The sequence below is a fragment of the Malaclemys terrapin genome, chromosome 1 (genome assembly GCF_027887155.1).
Source record: "Malaclemys terrapin pileata isolate rMalTer1 chromosome 1, rMalTer1.hap1, whole genome shotgun sequence".
Taxonomy (NCBI): domain Eukaryota; kingdom Metazoa; phylum Chordata; order Testudines; family Emydidae; genus Malaclemys; species Malaclemys terrapin.
In genome coordinates this window covers 66,621,915-66,638,118 of record NC_071505.1, presented here as the reverse complement: position 1 = coordinate 66,638,118, position 16,204 = coordinate 66,621,915, and the positions used below count along the sequence as shown (strand labels likewise).

The window sequence follows — 16,204 nt, the reverse complement described above, 5'->3', positions numbered from 1 at the left end:
AGCTGGGCAGAAAACATTTGGGACTTTCATCAGTTGGAAAGGCTTTGGATACATTTTGGAATTATGGGATAAACATTAACTGGATGGTTCTGTTCAAAAGATAAATGTACACTACCAGGTCTATAGTAGGAGGAGTACTGGTTGCACCTGGTTAACAGGTATAGTACTTTTATGGGGATGGGTGCGACAGAAGCCCAAAGATAAATAACAGTGTATGGAGACCCCAGCTTAACAAGCTTTCCTCAGAGTTTCTGGTGGCATTATGTCTTGCAAAAGCCTCCAAGGAATGAGTGGTTCTCCACCGCCCTTTGAACAGTGTACCCTCTCCTCCCCAGGGCTGCTACATGAGGGCACAGCTGATACTTTGGCCCAGATTCTGGCTCCTGTGTGCCACTCCTGTGGTATAAAAGGGTCATAAAGAGGTTGGAATGACGTTCCCTCCCTCCTGAATGGCTAGAGTGTGCTCTGCTTGATGGTTCTGAGCAGTGGAAGGTCCACTGGCTGCTCTGACTTACTCAGAAGCTGTGCTGGCTTGTGAAGTAGCCCAGAATCTGGGAGTTTCAAATGGCTAAAAGCCACCTTTGCCCTCCTGATGCCCTAGCTTGCACATTAGGCACTGGACAGAATCTGGCCCCATGTTCCTTAGGGAATTATTGTTTTTGATTGTGTATCTTTTAACTTACTTGCACATATGTTTTTTTCATACCAATTTCCTTTCCTCCAAAGTGTTCTTTGGATATTTCACAATCTCATACCAATTTTAGAATATCAAACAGTTTCATCTAAGACCTCACAGCTGGTCATCTCAAAATCAGAGCATACAGTAGATGAGTTTTGTTTCATCATCATTCTTGTGAAAATTGCAACTCCATATCACTCAGCCTTTTCAGACATTATGCTGTGTTCTCACTGATGCTTTTTTTGTTTATCCTGAATTAAATGTTGTTATTTTTCAGTTTCAAACTAAAATATTATGTCACTGCAGCTTGGTGCATCCCTGGTCCTTACAGTTTTTGACAACATAATTCAGTACTATAAGATCCATATTCCATTTATCTGGTTTGATAATTAGATGCTACAGTTTTCAGATCTTGCAAGAACAAAGTTATGCACCATTACTAGATTTAGTGCAGTCTGAAACAGGTGCAGATTGCTACCTATATAGTTTATTAGTATCAGAAATAAAAATCCTGACTTTATTTGTGTTGTTGCATTAACTAATCTGATGCATTTTATGTTGACCACCAAGGCAAGACTGGAAAAAGTATTTAGTAAATGTTGTATATTTTCTCCAATGTTTGTAGCTCCATGCTGAGATCAATCTTGGAATATAATCAAAAAGTTAATTGGTGCCTTCCTTAGTATGGCTATGCTATAAAAACTGAAATTTACAACCTTTTTTAACTAAAAGAGAAAAAGCACATGTTTATTATATTACACAGTTAAAACATTTATTCAAGAATATCATGGTCTGATCAATACTGCAAAACCATTTCAGCAGTGTGAAACTCCGAAGTCTCTCTCTGTAACTCTCTTGAGAAACTCCACCTGACATTTCATCTTCATCAATAATGATGCCATGGAGCATAAATGAGAATTTCCTGGACCCTTTGTTCCACGTCATCCTCCACACCTGGTGCTGCCTTGAGTTGTTTCTTTCAGGTCAGCTTACATGATCTTGAGCCATGTATTCCTGGGGTGCATTCCAGGTAATTTCCAGCCAGTGGACAGTAGCAACATGTCTGTTCTAATTGCATGTGAGTGGATGGATTCAGGAGTTTGGCTGTCAAACTGTTTGAAGGACTTAGTTGGACTAATAGGCTGGCAGCTGCTCGCTGAGTTAGACCATATACAAGTATATGAGTTACTTTGTCAGACTATTCTGTTCTAAGGATTCAGACTAAACAGCATTGGTAGAAGGCATGTAGGCATATATTGTTATCCTTCCCTGTGCTGGTCTTGCTGGCATAGAGGAGCACTAAGGTCAGCAGTTTGGCCTGGAAATAAATGTTAATTTGACAAATGCAACTACTGGAATCCCACACAATACTACATTATGCTACCCTTTAAAAGAGGGGTTGAAGGATGAGGCATATTCTATGCATAATTTTAACTTGGTTTCACTCTGTTATAGCTAAGAGAGATATTCCATGTAACTGATGTAAAGAGTGCCCTTATAAGATGAAGGAATGGAGACATGATGCTTTTCTGGGAAAGAGGTTTTTTTCTTCTATGAGCCCTCGTTATTATTCTCTTGTGTTTTCCACATATAACAGATACCTCATTTATCAAAATACTATTGTCACATGACAATACAAAGAATGTTTACTTTAACTGGTTTAATCTATATTAACTTATGTTTTGTACACACACACACACCTTAATTCCGTCTTTTAAAAACTCTGAACACTTTTAATGCAGGAGCTGTGTATTCTGAGATAATCAAAACGGTTAATGAATATTATTTATAATTACTGTCATCATGTACTTAAGCAATTACTCATTCACCAAATCTGTTTGTGTACTCAGCAGATTGTGTTGTTTGGATAAAGAATGAATCATTTCCCCTAGAATAGGCACAGAACGGCCCAACAACAAGCTTTGCAATAAAACTAATTGTGATGTATCAGGAGTCTGACCATCCATGAATAAAGTGAATGGAGTTTTGTTCTTCATTTCACTGGAAGCTAAATTGGCTCTTAATCAGTTATCATACTTTTATCAGAACAGATTAAACTAACAGTATGTTGAGAGCATGAAGTGTTTTACTATCTGTTGTGTTTCTCATATAGAGATATGACATTGTGCATAATACCATCCAGTGAATCTCAATATTACAAAATCCTTGGGAACTCTGATGATCTTGTAGCAGTACCCTATGGCCAGACATGCAGGAACATAGAACAACATGACCGTAAGATGCTATATTATCGATCAACAATAAATGGAGAAAACAGATTACATCTAACTCCAAGTTCACATGATTTGACACACAGTCTATAGACTGCCATGGAAGGCAAGACAGCTGAGCCACTAATGTGAGAAGAAATGTGACTCTGATAATTCTATTGGGCTCTTTACATCAGTTTATGATGCTATGTATAGTGCACCTATCACAATGGCATTTAAGTGTCATCCATAAAAACCTGTTGAATTTTTTTGTTAACGCCACCAAGAAAAAGTCACCATCAAATACAAAACAAAGTCCCACCTGCCTTCACTTAACTGATAATCTGCATAGATGGCCACAAACATTTGTGTTGATACAGCACAATAGTTTTATGGCAGAAGCCTGCATCCTGACACAAATAGCTTGAGGACAGAAGACTGATACTTGGCTGTATGTTTAAGATCTTCTCAAGAACGAATTTGACTTTTGGATTGCCTCAGAAAAACATACACTCTGTACAGGAATAACGGATAAGTAACTTACTCCCTCTTTAATGGCACACTTTACTCTATAAAGTAGCAAAAGTTACTAACTTCATTTTTTAATACTGTGTTTTAAAGCTTTTCTGTCATTCAATATTCCAGGGCTGTACATAGACTATACTAATTGTTGTGAGCTTTTTTTTGTCTTTGTGTTTTAGCAATACCAATTTTGCACAACAAAGTTTGTTCCTTTGTTTTATGCTTATACTAAAGGAACTAAGTCTGACCTGGTGTAACTCCACTGAATTCCATGGAATTACACACAGGAATGAATCTGGCTCTAGGAAAGATAGGAATAATAGTAAGAGACTAATATGGATCCCTTGGGAGCTCATTAATAACCTGAAAATCAAAAAAGAATCCTACACAAAATGGAAGAATGGAGAATCCTACAAAAAAATGGAAGCATGGAGCACAAAAAATAGCATAAGCATGTAGGAACAAAATCAGACAGACTAAGGTGCAAAATCAGTTACACCTAGCGAGGAACATAAAAGGCAATAAGAAGAGGTTCTTTAAATGCATTAGGCGCAAAAGAAAGATGAAGGAAAGTGTAGGTCCTCTATTTAGCAGGGGACAAAAGCTAATAACTGATGACATGAAGAAAGCTGAGGTGTTTAATGCCTCTTTTGCTTCAGTTTTTACTAAAAAGGTTAATGTCAACCAGATACTCAGCACAATCAATATTAACAAGAAGGGGGAAGGAATGCAAACCAAAATAGGGAAAGTACAAGTTAAAGAATATTTAGACAAGTTAGATGTATTCAAGTTGGCAGGGCCTGATGAAATTCATCCTAGGGTACTTAAGGAACAAGCTGAAGCAATCTTGGAACCGTTAGCAATTATCTTTGAGAACTCTTGGAGGATGGGTGAGGTCCCAGAAGACAGAAGAAGGGCAAACATGACATTTATCTTTAAAAAGGGGAACAAATAAGACATGGGGAATTATAGACCAGTCAGCTTAACTTTGATACCTGCAAAGATATGGAATATAATCAATATGTAAGCATCCAGAAGATAACGGGGTTATAAGGAAGAGTCAGCATGGATTTGTCAAAAGGCTAACCTCATTCTGGGGAGTAGTGACAAGAGTGTTGTATGCAAGACATGGGGTGGGGGTAATTTTCCCATTCTACTCAGCACTGGTGAGGCCTCAGCTGGAGTTCTGTGTCCAATTCTGGGCACCACATTTTAGGAAAGATGTGGACAAACTGGATACAGTCCAGAGGCGAGCAAAAAAATTATAAAAAGTTTAGAAAACATGACTTATAAGGAAAGGTTAAAAACTCTGGGCATGTTTAGTCTTTGGAAAAGAAGACTGAGGGGGTTACCTGATATGTCTTCAGATATGTTAAGGCATGGGTTCTCAAATGGGGGTTGGGACCCATCAGGGGGTCATGAGGTTATTAAAGGGGGGGTCGTGAGCTGTCAACCTCCACCCCAAATCCCGCTTTGCCTCCAGCATTTATAATGGTGTTAAATACAGGGCCGGCTCCAGGGTTTTGGCCGCCCCAAGCAGCCAAAAAAAAAAAAAAAAAAGCCATGATCGCGATCGTGATCTGGGGCGGCAATTCGTTGGATGGTCCTTCGCTCCGAGCCGGAGTGAGGGACAGTCCGCCGAATTGCCGCCGAATAGCTGGACCTGCCGCCGCTCTCTGGAGTGGCCGCTCCAAGCACCTGCTTGCCAAGCTGGTGCCTGGAGCGGCCCTGGTTAAATATATTTAAAAGTGTTTTTAATTTATAAGGCGGGGGGTCGCACTCAGAGGCTTGCTATGTGAAAGGGGTCATCAGTACAAAAGTTTGAGAGCCACTGTGTTAAGTAAGGGCTGTTATAAAGAGGATGGTGATCAATTGTTCTCCATGTCCACTGAAGGTAGGACAAGAAGTAATGGGTTCAATCTGCAGCAAGGGAAATTTAGGTTAGATATTAGGTAAAACTTTCTAACTATAAAGGTAGTTAAGCACTGGAACTGGCTTCCAAGGGAGGTTGTGGTATCCCCATCACTGGAGGTTTTTAAGAACAGGCTCGACAAATACATATCAGGGATCACCTAGGTTTATTTTGTCCTGCCACAGTGCAGAGGACTGGACTTGACGACTTCTCAAGGTCCCTTTCAGCTTTACATTTCTAAGGGCTTGTCTACACTACCCGCCGGATTGGCGGGCAGCGATCGATCCAGCAGGGGTCGATTTTCATGACTGCTGAGCACTCTCCCGTCGACTCTGCTTGCTCTTCTCGTTCTGGTGGAGTACCAGAGTTGATGGGAGAATATCAGCTGTTGACTTCCACAGCGAAGACACCGCAGTAAGTAGATCTAAGTACGTCGACTTCAGCTACGCTATTCACGTAGCTGCAGTTGCGTATCTTAGATCGACCCTGCGTGGTACTGTAGACAAGCCCTTAGATATGTCGTCTTTTTTCTCCACTCCCTCTAAAGATTTAAAATATTCCATCCAAATAATCCATGAAATATTTCCAGTTACAAAATTTTAACACACACTTAGTCCTCATATTAGCATTCTCTAGACAATTAAAGATTCTTTACTCAATTTTTGAATTCAGACAAGTTTTAATCTTGTTCTAAAAATTACTATGCTTGTCCCTGTTGTTCTTTTATGTTTCTTCAAGAATTTATTCAGTTAGGGTCCAGTTTTTCCTCTGGCTTGTGCACAGGATGGAGGGTGCAAGTAAATCCTGTGCACTGGCCAGAGACAACAGAAATCCTTGCATTCAGGGATGCACATTACCCCAAAAAGGGCAGGGATGAGGTAAGGCCGTGCACCCTGAGGTGCTCACAATCCCTTCACATACTACTCTTGGGGTGATGTGGTTTTGCATTAGCCTCTATTCAGGGCTAGGCCTAAAATGACACAACTTGAGCCCTGTGTATTGATCAAAATTTCCCTTTTCATAGTCCTTCCTGCCTCATTTATAAAGAACTAACAGCAATACTGCAAATGTCCACTCTTCCCTCTTCCACAAAATGCAGGCCTTGTCTACACTGGTGCCTACCAGCCACCAAGGGAGCTATACTGATGTTACTGTTGAGGCTATACCAGCATAACTGATTGCCAACACCATCTACTGTAGACACACAGCACTAATGTAAACTATGATTTGCACCACTGCTTACCCTTAGAATTTGAAGCTAGGGTAAGCTGCCCCACTGCAAGCCAGTTTACTCCAGTGCAGCACCATGTAGTCCTGCTTCCAAGCCACATGTCTTTTCTCTCCCCATAACACACTTTTGATTTCTCTGTTGACCTTTGTGTAACCACATATGCTTATTCTAGGTGAAATTCAGAGTAATTGGGCTGTATGTAGGGAACTCTCCAGGGGTCAGAATTCACAAATTCCTTGGTCTTAATGCTGGAACTGAGGCCACATCCCTCAGTGCCCCCTACAAAGGCATTTCCAACCACTGGATCTGCACCCCTCCATTAGTCTGCTCCCAAATCCTCCTTCTACTGCAACTGTTTCCGCGCCAGTGCAATAGGTGCCTCCACGATGCACTGGGGTGTGGTGTCACAACCAAGATGAGGGTGGTTAGACCTAGTGGTCAGAGCAGGAGTTGGGAGTCAGGCCGAGTCTAAGGCAGGCCAGAGAGTGAACTGAGAGTCAGGTGTCAATCAGATTACCAAGAGATGAGGGTTTTGCACCAGGTTACAGACAGCAATTGAATAGCAAAGTCAAGGATAAACTAGGGTCAGAAGCCAGAGTCTAGGATCTCTCACAAGTAGGATCTGAAGCAGAGGAAGGCAGGCCAGGTTATTGCTCAGACAGCGTCCCTTCATTGGCTTCCTGGTTTAAGGACTGGTATTGGCCAATCAGCAGGTTGTGAGGTGCTGCCATTCAGGTCCTGCTGGGTGATACTTCTGGCCTATCTCCATGCCCCTCCCTCTCCTGAAATGCTCCCTGCGCCAGGGGCTGCAGGGAGGGAGGTGTAAGAGCTAGCTATGCTGATTCTAAATCCACTGGCTACATGCGGATGGTTTCAAACTCCTTTGCAGTGCCTGAATAGCACAAAGGGAGCAGAGACAGGTGGTGTCTCAGACTGCTCCAATACTTGTTAAGGGATTAAATAGTAGGGGCCAAAGTTTAGACCCCGATTCCTCCATAATGCGGAACCATTTCATTGCCCACTTGCTTGCAGAAGTTATACAAATCCTGATGAAGAAGGTTCCCTTGTGAGGTGGCTTTATAATGGATGTAAGTGGAAGCCAGCCCCTAGGGGTGACATTCAGAGAGGTGCTACAGATGCTCAGTGTCCCCTTATTGCTTTCTCCTCCAGCCCAGTGCCAGTGTTCCTCTCTGACAATCAGCCAGGTGGGATTTCAGAGGGGTCATCAGGCCAAGAAAGGATCTCTTGTTTAACAGCTTACAGCAGAACTAAAAGTGGTCCTCCCAGGCAAACATGGGAGGAGGGCGAGAGAGAGAGAGAGAGAAGGAGGGTGGGGGAAAGCAATAGGGAGATTTGGAGGCAATTATACTCACCCACTGATACAGAGTGTTTGCCTGCCATTTGTTACTCAGAGTTGCAATTTAAGAGCGGTGAGACTACTAGCTTTCAGTATGACCTTTTTATTTTCAAGTGGTGTGTAGCCAGGAGATTGAAATTTTTTCTTTCCAATATGGATCACAGTGCTGTGATATTTGCCTTTGTCATCTCACGAATAGATTACCACAACATACTATATCAGGGGCTTCTTCTTAAATTCATTTGGAAGCTGATGCAGGAGGTGGCAAGTCACTTCTTAAATGGGTATCTAACTGTGTGCATATTATACCAATACTCTGATCAGTATTGGCTGCCTGTTCATCTCTGGGTGGAGTTCCAGGTGTTAGTTTTGACCTACAAAGCTCTAGCTGGCCTGGGACCTGACTGCTTGAGAGATTGCCCATCTCTCTGTGCCAGACAGTCACTGCTACAATCAGTGGATGTGCTCAAGCTGAAGTTTTCTTAATATAAAAGGAAAGGAGGTTGTGGCAGAACATTCTCTATGAGAGCCCCATTGCTTTGGAACTCGTTCTCTGGTCCAAAATTGTCCAGGTTTGTTGCCCTTCTTTTTATTGGGCTTTCCGGAAGGGAGGTGTTGCTTGAGGGTGGTATTTAGGGAACGTGGGGTATTTTTTCTTATTTTTTTTCTTTGCTGGGAGAGCTAATTAGCTACTGTCACATACACCTCTACCCCGATATAACGCTGTCCTCGGGAGCCACAAAATCTTACCATGTTATAGGTGAAACCACGTTATATCAAAGTTGCTTTGATCCAGAGTGCGCAGCCCCGCCCCCCTGGAGCACTGCTTTACCGCGTTATATCCGAATTCGTGTTATATCGGGTCACGTTATATTGGGGAAGAGGTGTATGTGGAAGTTGCTGTTGGTTTGTCTTTCTTTGGTTGAGTTTAAAAATAATTTTCAAGGAAAAACAGAGACTAGGATAGGTGTCTTGTCTGTGGTTATCATCCCGATTCATAAATAAATAATGTTAGGCCCTTTTCACAAAGGGGGCATTTATTTCTGTTCTAAACCCTACGGGCCTTATCCTCCTACTGCCTGCTTAGTGAAATTGCACAGAGGTTACTCCTGCCTTGTATGTAAACTGGACAGAACATGTAATGTAAGGCTTTGTCCAGTGAGATGTTAATCCTCTAAGAGGGGATAAGAATGTTTTAAAGATGTCCCTTCGTTCTGAAGGAGCTAGAGTATTTCTTCTATAGCTGAAGACTATGATTAATCAATTTGATATGCCAAAAACATTGCACCAAATTCTGGTCTCAGTTACGTTAGTCAGAGCCAAAGGAGCAACTCCATATTTGCAATAATGTAACTGAGAAGAATCTGACCCACTGGAAGGAACCAACCAACCTTAAATTGTATGTAAATGATCTGTAAAGTATTCAGAAAGCAGTGCATGTGAATGAAGAATTCTTTTTGGCGAATAGACAAGTAAAAAAAGAAAGCATTTTGGCTGCAAAATTGGATAGCAGTTTTAAGCATTTGAAAGACAAATGACATTGGAGAAAAGACTGGGTTAACGAGGGAACACTTGAAGAAAGTATAATCTTAGTTGGCATGCTGACTAGGAAGGTCAGCCCAGTGCACACGTTCTCAGCTGGAGTTGGGCTCCCTCTGCCAGGCCAATTGTCCTCTGCACTTCAGATACCAAACTAAACTGAAGGTGCCTTCACCCTGCCAGCTCCTTATATTCTAGCAGCTTAAAGAGAGTTTCCTTTTTCCTGTCAATTTATGTATAATTTCCTTACGCTACAAAGAAGGGAGGTTGTGTGTGTGTGAGTGCCTTTTTTTCCCCTCTGAATAGCACAAGGCTCTATAGAAAGCAGTGTAAAGACTCATTCTTTAATACTGTGTTCCCAGCCAGTAAGAATGACAGTCAATCATTTTTTAAAAGAAGCTTTAATTTGTATTTTATTGATTTTCATACTCATCCTTCTGTAAACATGAAGAATGCAATTATGATCTACCTGTTTATATTTTAAAACTAAAAATATTCCTATCAAGACATATAAAACATTTGTGATTTAAAATACATTGGGAAATATTCCAATTTGTACACACTTCTAATTTATTTATGTACATATATATGTCATGAGCAAAATTTACATAGGGGAAAGAATTTGAACAATTTTCTTTTCAGAGTAGGTATTTAGGGCGAGATTCTAATCCTGATTTTACTGCTGTAAATCCAGAGTAACTCCAGAATCTGGTCCTCAGTCTATTGAAACAGTGAAATTATATTAGCCACCTTTCTAGGCCAACCTGCCAATTATCAGTTTAAATCATATAGTAGCCATTTATTTTATTTCAGCTAGAGGACAGCAAGAATTGTTTAGAAAGTTTGAAATCTGTAAACAAGTATTTCCCTAAGATAAGGCAGGTATTTTACTAGCCATGCCACACCTGCACATTGTCAATTGATCTGGCGGTTGCAAGAAGACTTATAAAGGCTTGCTCTTGCCTGAGACACTACTCTGCTATTTGATCTCCTTGATAAACTGAAATCACTTCCAGGATATCTCAGACCATGAGGCACACAAGACTGAGTTTGTATCATAGGGTGGGGAAAAGATAAACAGAAAAATGTGTAAGCTTATTCAAAGATTGTAGTGGAAGGAGGGGTTTTTAGGTTTTGTGTATTCTTGTAATAAATATTACCGTAGCTCTTTTCTTGTAAATGTCTCAGCAGTTCACTTTGTTTCTGGGAACAGAATTCTACTACTTTTTAAAAATAGTGAAATCTTTAACTTTCAAATATTCTAATTCAGTCCTTGAAAATTTTCCATGTGCTTAATAGCACATATTGAATATATTGTTGTGGAAAAAGAAAGAAGGAGATCAGAATTTGTTTAAATGAGAATATGTTGTAACCATTGAAAAGATTTTGTGATCTGTTTTTCATATATTTTACCAGCACAAATAAATGTTATCTTCTTAATTTCAAAACTAGTTTGCCTTAACATCAGACGGCACTTCTGTGAAACACTATGCAAATCAAACTTCTAATTGATATATGCCTAAACAAATGTATAATTTACTCAAAGTTAAATCTTTATTTATGCAAATAAAACTTAACAAATGAATTTATGAAGCAAATCATAAAGGAACAAAACAAATTATCATACTATCTATATCTAAAATACAAAATTATGAAAACAGTAAAAGGCCTGGGCCTGCATTTCTCTTGCACTTACACCTCGCCACTGAATTAATTGACAGTTTAGGTGTGCAAGAAATGCAGGATTTGTGCTGGTTGGGTAGAATTGCTATTTGTAATAATTTAATCTATTACCAAGAACATGTAACTTCTTATAATTTAAAATTGCATCACATAAGTTTAAAAAGCAGCTCTTCAGTTAGCGTGTTAATAAAACAATTCTTAAACTTTGAAGTTGGCCAGATTTTATTTTTTAGAATATCAGTTATTTTGGAGATGATGGGTGGTTGCATGATTGAAACATAGAACTGGGAATCAGTTCTGGCTTCAGTCCCTAGCTCTTTCACAAACCCTTTCACCGTGACGTTGGACAAACCACTTTCTGCCTCTGTTTTCCTTTTCATTGTAAAAATTCAGGATAATACTTCACTAGCTCACAGTATTGGAATGAGGCTTAATGGGAGTTCCACGTGTGAAGGACTTACAGATGCTGACCTTAGTGTTCGCTGTAGTACATTGATAAGAAAGTGACATACTGTATTCTTAACTTGCAACTCAAGTCCCTATGCTGCCCTCTATCAACACATGGAATTCACATTAATGTCAATAGGAATTGTGTACATGCATTTAGCAGATTATGTGGGCTTAAGTAAGAAAAATATAAGTTGAACTTAAAAAAAATCAAATAGCATGTGATAGCAAATATACAACTTTGAACAACAAGAAGAATTCTTTTTATAAGGGAGGGGAGAATTGCTATGGTAAGTGGGAAATGCTGAATTCTGTAGCTGGGTCCTTCCGTAGACTTCATTAGCTATACGGCAATAGCACCATAGTTCAGTCACTACAATAGATCATGATAAACTAACTCATCTCCTGTATCTCAAAATACAAAGCTCAGGATACCTGAACAACCTTTTTTTGTCAATTTTTAATTTCCATTTTCTGATTCTCATCAGGAAGCCACTATCTCTTTTCTCCATCAGGCAAACCATTCAGATAAGATATGAGAGGGTGGAAATATGACAAAATAAAAACTTACAGTAGATAATAGACATAATCAGGAGTACTACCAGGTCAAATAGGTACAGGAAAGGGTCTAATAATAACACAGGTTTCATAGGAGGGGGAGTTAGTGTAAGGGTTTGGACTCAAGCACTCAGCCTGTTTTGGAAGAAGAATTATTGTAATTAGTGAGAGTAAACATCTCTGTTTTTCAGCAAAAGAACTGTGAAACATAAAATCTGGCTGGCAACTACCAAATGAAAAACACTTTTGTAGCAAATACACATTTTAAAATTTGTCATTGCTTATCCACCTAAAGAAAATGAGACATGACAGTTCTTTGTTTACACAGGGCCGGAGGTACTCCATTGCATAATTGACAATGTTTTATCAATCAAATGATGATAGTCCTGAACAAACTATAAGGAATAGTGTCACACTTTTTAAACATTCTCATTAATGACTTTCTACAGGACAACTGGAATAATGCATATGGATTGTCTTGAGCCTTTAAAATTCCTCCTTTCCTGCAGTGGATTTTCTACCCTTCAGGATGTATTCCATTAAATAACAGTGAATTCATGAAAAAAATCTTGAGACCCTTTCTGTAAACATGAGGAATTTTAGAGGGCCAAAACTGCATAAGGAGTAGCACCATTCTTCAAGAAACAGATCAGTAGAAGGATATTTCTTTTAAACAGCAGCAGTCTACAGTACCAGCATTATCATCATCATGCTCAGCTATACTTCCCTTTTTCACAAATTAGTTAAGAAACAGGCCCTCAAGAAATGGGACACTTTCCAGTTTTAGCATTCATCCCATCAAGTTAAGTATTTTATTTCTGTCTTTACTACATTCAGAATAGTTACTCCAATTATGACTCTTCAAAGCACACAGTAAGCATCAAAAGCGGTTTCTCTCTTATACTTCGAGCCCCAGCCTGCTCCTTTTGAAGTCAATGGCAAAATTCCCATTTGGCTTCAACACTATACCCTTATTCAATATTTTATTGTGTATGTGAAAAGTTCTGTTTTATTACAGAGTATAAACTATAATTCATTAATAACTATCCTTGTTTCTTAAAATATGGCAATTCACTCTGAAAAGTCTAAACGTACTCTAAGTAGTATAATAAACTAAAATGAAATAATAATAATAAGTAATGATCTTAATAAATAAGAATCTTAATATGAGGCAACTTAACTGATGTAGTGAGCAACACTCTAATAGGCTAGTAAGCCTCAGCGGGTAGAAAATAGTAATATTCACATTTTCTAATTATTTCAATGTCAGAGCGATTTTAAAAACTTGTGTATTCCTGTCAAGTTAAATTTAGGAAACACAATAATTGAACAAAATCTGTTTTACCATTACTTGAGAATATATCACCAAATTTAAATTATAGCCAGAGCTCTGAACAACATACATTTAATATGCATATTCTTCTTTTCAAATAAACAATTTTGTTTCTTTTATCAAAGCTATTTTCATTCAATTTAGCTCCTTCTCAATATATGTTTAGTACTTAGAGTTTATTATTCACACAGCAGCTCTACCTTTTTTGTGTTACCAAGTTTCAGGACCATAGGTGAAGGGGAAAATGAATTCAGAATGGGTTTTTTCCCCACTTGAAATTTGGATTGGTAATCCCATCAAAGCATCTTTATGATAACTGTTGCAACAAGTATGTCAACAGGAAAAAAACATGGATAAACACATTCAGCATCAGATATACTGTATCTAGATGCAGAGAACTTGGACTCAGCTGCAAAAGTGTACATAATCAGAAATTAAGACAATTTATAGTGTCAGTAAAATTAGTGCCTTGTACTAATAGTTTCAAAACAAAAACCAAGACAAGGAAATCAGTGACAACAAAAAAAAATCAGTTTTTTTCTTTCAGAATTTTCCCTGGTACCAACTCCTATCCTCAAGCCCAGCACAACTCAACACACAACAGAAAGTGTAGTCTTTGATTTAACTGCAAGCACTTCAATAGAGACTCAGCTGAAATGTTCAAATCACGCAAGTATCTCTGCCATAAGAAAGACCAGGGCTAGAGGGTCTGACATAAAGTAACAATTATCTGACATATGAACAGCTCTTGTACTTCCAACCACCTGTTTCAGCACGGGGCTAGTTTGATCAGGAACACGTTTAAACTACTGTTTTCTCCGCATGTTCTGAGTGACGGAGTTACTTGTTTTGAATAACAAAAAGCAGCAGCGCTGTATTTGAATGTTAGCGCTGCATTTTACCCGCTCTCTCTTCTTTATTCTATTAACTTTCAAACCCCTAGACAGATCAGTTAAAGATTAAATCAGCAGCAGTTCAAAGCCTTGTCCTGGGAAGCAAAGGTAAAGATAACGTACGTGTAGCTCTAATCCAGGTTTTGCTATTGCCTCACTTTTAATTACCCAATAAATGGCCCATCATATAGCAATCCTGTAAGTATATCAGCCCGTCTGGTTTGGGTAACGCTAGGGCAGACCGACGTCTCTAAACGCTTTATAACCAATTTCTTGATTAAAAGGCGATTAGGAACTTACTGAAGTGATGGATGTGGAAATGGATTCAAACTATTCAGGCCTTGAGCAAGATAGTGATCGGGAGCATTTCCTATGGAGGCGGCTGTTATCTCGGGTTAGCGCAGAGAGAGCAGCACATCTGGGCTTTCACAGCGCTCTCCTTTCGGCGCAGCTGGAGCGGAGCCCGCTCTCGGCAGTCTCTCCAGGTGCACGATCGGCCTCCGCGAGGCTGAGCGCCCACCTCGCAGGCAACTCCCTGGTGGTGTCTCGCTCCCCACCCTTGCAGCCAGGGGCCTAGCCCCAGCTGCCGGTCCCCACCCCCCACTCCCCGTGGCCCCATAAGGGGGGGCGGCCACTTACAGGTAGGAGGTGAAGAGGCTGAGGTTGGTGGGCACCGCTGTGAGCCCCCGGTCGGAGCAGTCCGCCCTGAGCAGCATCCCTTCCTGTTCACACTGGCACAGAGCCGGGCAGCCCCTCTGCCGCCTCCCGGCGGGGCTCGCCAAGCCCCCGCTGCTAGCCCCAGGCAGCCCGAGGAAGCAGAGCAGGAGCAGCGCGCTGGCCGGGCAGGAGGTGTCCATGGTGCCAGCGGGCGCTGGTAGCCGCTGGGCTCTGCACCGCTGTCCTGTAGGGCGCTGTTTTCACACCCCCCCTCCCGGCTCAGCCGGAGACTGGGAAAGAAGCTGCCGCAGCCCCAGCTGCTGATGCTGCAAGGAAGCTGCCCGCCCTGGCGCGGGGAGCTGCTGCTGCTCTTGCAGCCAGAGCCTGGCCTGGAGCGCGAGCTGCTGGAACCGGAGCGGGAGCCCGAGCTGCCGCCGGCGCGCTGCGCTCTGGAGCAACATCTCAGTTTACACGCTGTTTTAAAGAGCCGCAGCCTGCCCCGCGCGCCCACTGACGCCGCCCAAGCTTTGCCCGCGGCCGCGCTCCTGGGTCCTGCCAGCGCCTCTGGGAGTTCCAGGAGCGGGAGGGGGGAGATCGGGAGGGGGCGTTCTTGGCCTCTACCTGCCGCGCGTGCTGCCTGCGGAGCGCGGCGGGCGGTGCACAGAGCAGGGCCAGCCCTGGGGAGAGGCGGCGAAGGCGGGCTGGGGCTTGGAGCGCCAAGGGGTGCGGGGCAGGCCCTGCCGGTGGCTCAGCCCAAAGGCGAGAAAACGGAGTAGGGCAGGGAGCTGCTTGCAAGCCAGGCAGTGCCGCCAGGTTCTTCCTGGGTGCCATGTGCCGCCCGTGCAGCGAGCTCCCCCAGCCTCAGCTGGAAGGCACTGACTGAGAGCAAAGAGGTAGCACTGGGAAACCATGTTCCCAAAGTGACTAAGCCATTTTGGCTCCTTTGAAGTTTTTACCCTTAGGTTTTATCCAGTATTTAGATGAGATCACACAAGGGAGGCTTCTTGGGAAGTTTAATTTCACATGTAGTTGGCCTTGTAGTGAAAAGCACATTTGAGGACCGTTTGACTGGCCTCTGAAATGTTTTCAAGTCAAATGCCACCACATGGCTCCAGCTTCTTGCAGCACCTGGGACCCTCCTGGTCAGAAGTCAGACAATCCTACAAAACTGGGGACAAGTTGT

The 16,204-nt window shown here is 41.6% G+C and overlaps 1 protein-coding gene across 1 annotated transcript in view; it reads right to left on the bottom strand.

The window, feature by feature from the left end:
- Positions 1–15,533, bottom strand: part of LGR5 (leucine rich repeat containing G protein-coupled receptor 5) — a 124,690-nt gene extending 109,157 nt beyond the window's left edge. The window contains exon 1 of the mRNA XM_054026474.1: positions 15,004–15,533. Within this exon, the coding sequence (XP_053882449.1) occupies positions 15,004–15,221 (218 nt within the window). The 5' untranslated portion in view covers positions 15,222–15,533. The remainder of the gene's footprint in view (positions 1–15,003) is intronic.
- Positions 15,534–16,204: the final 671 nt, after the last annotated feature.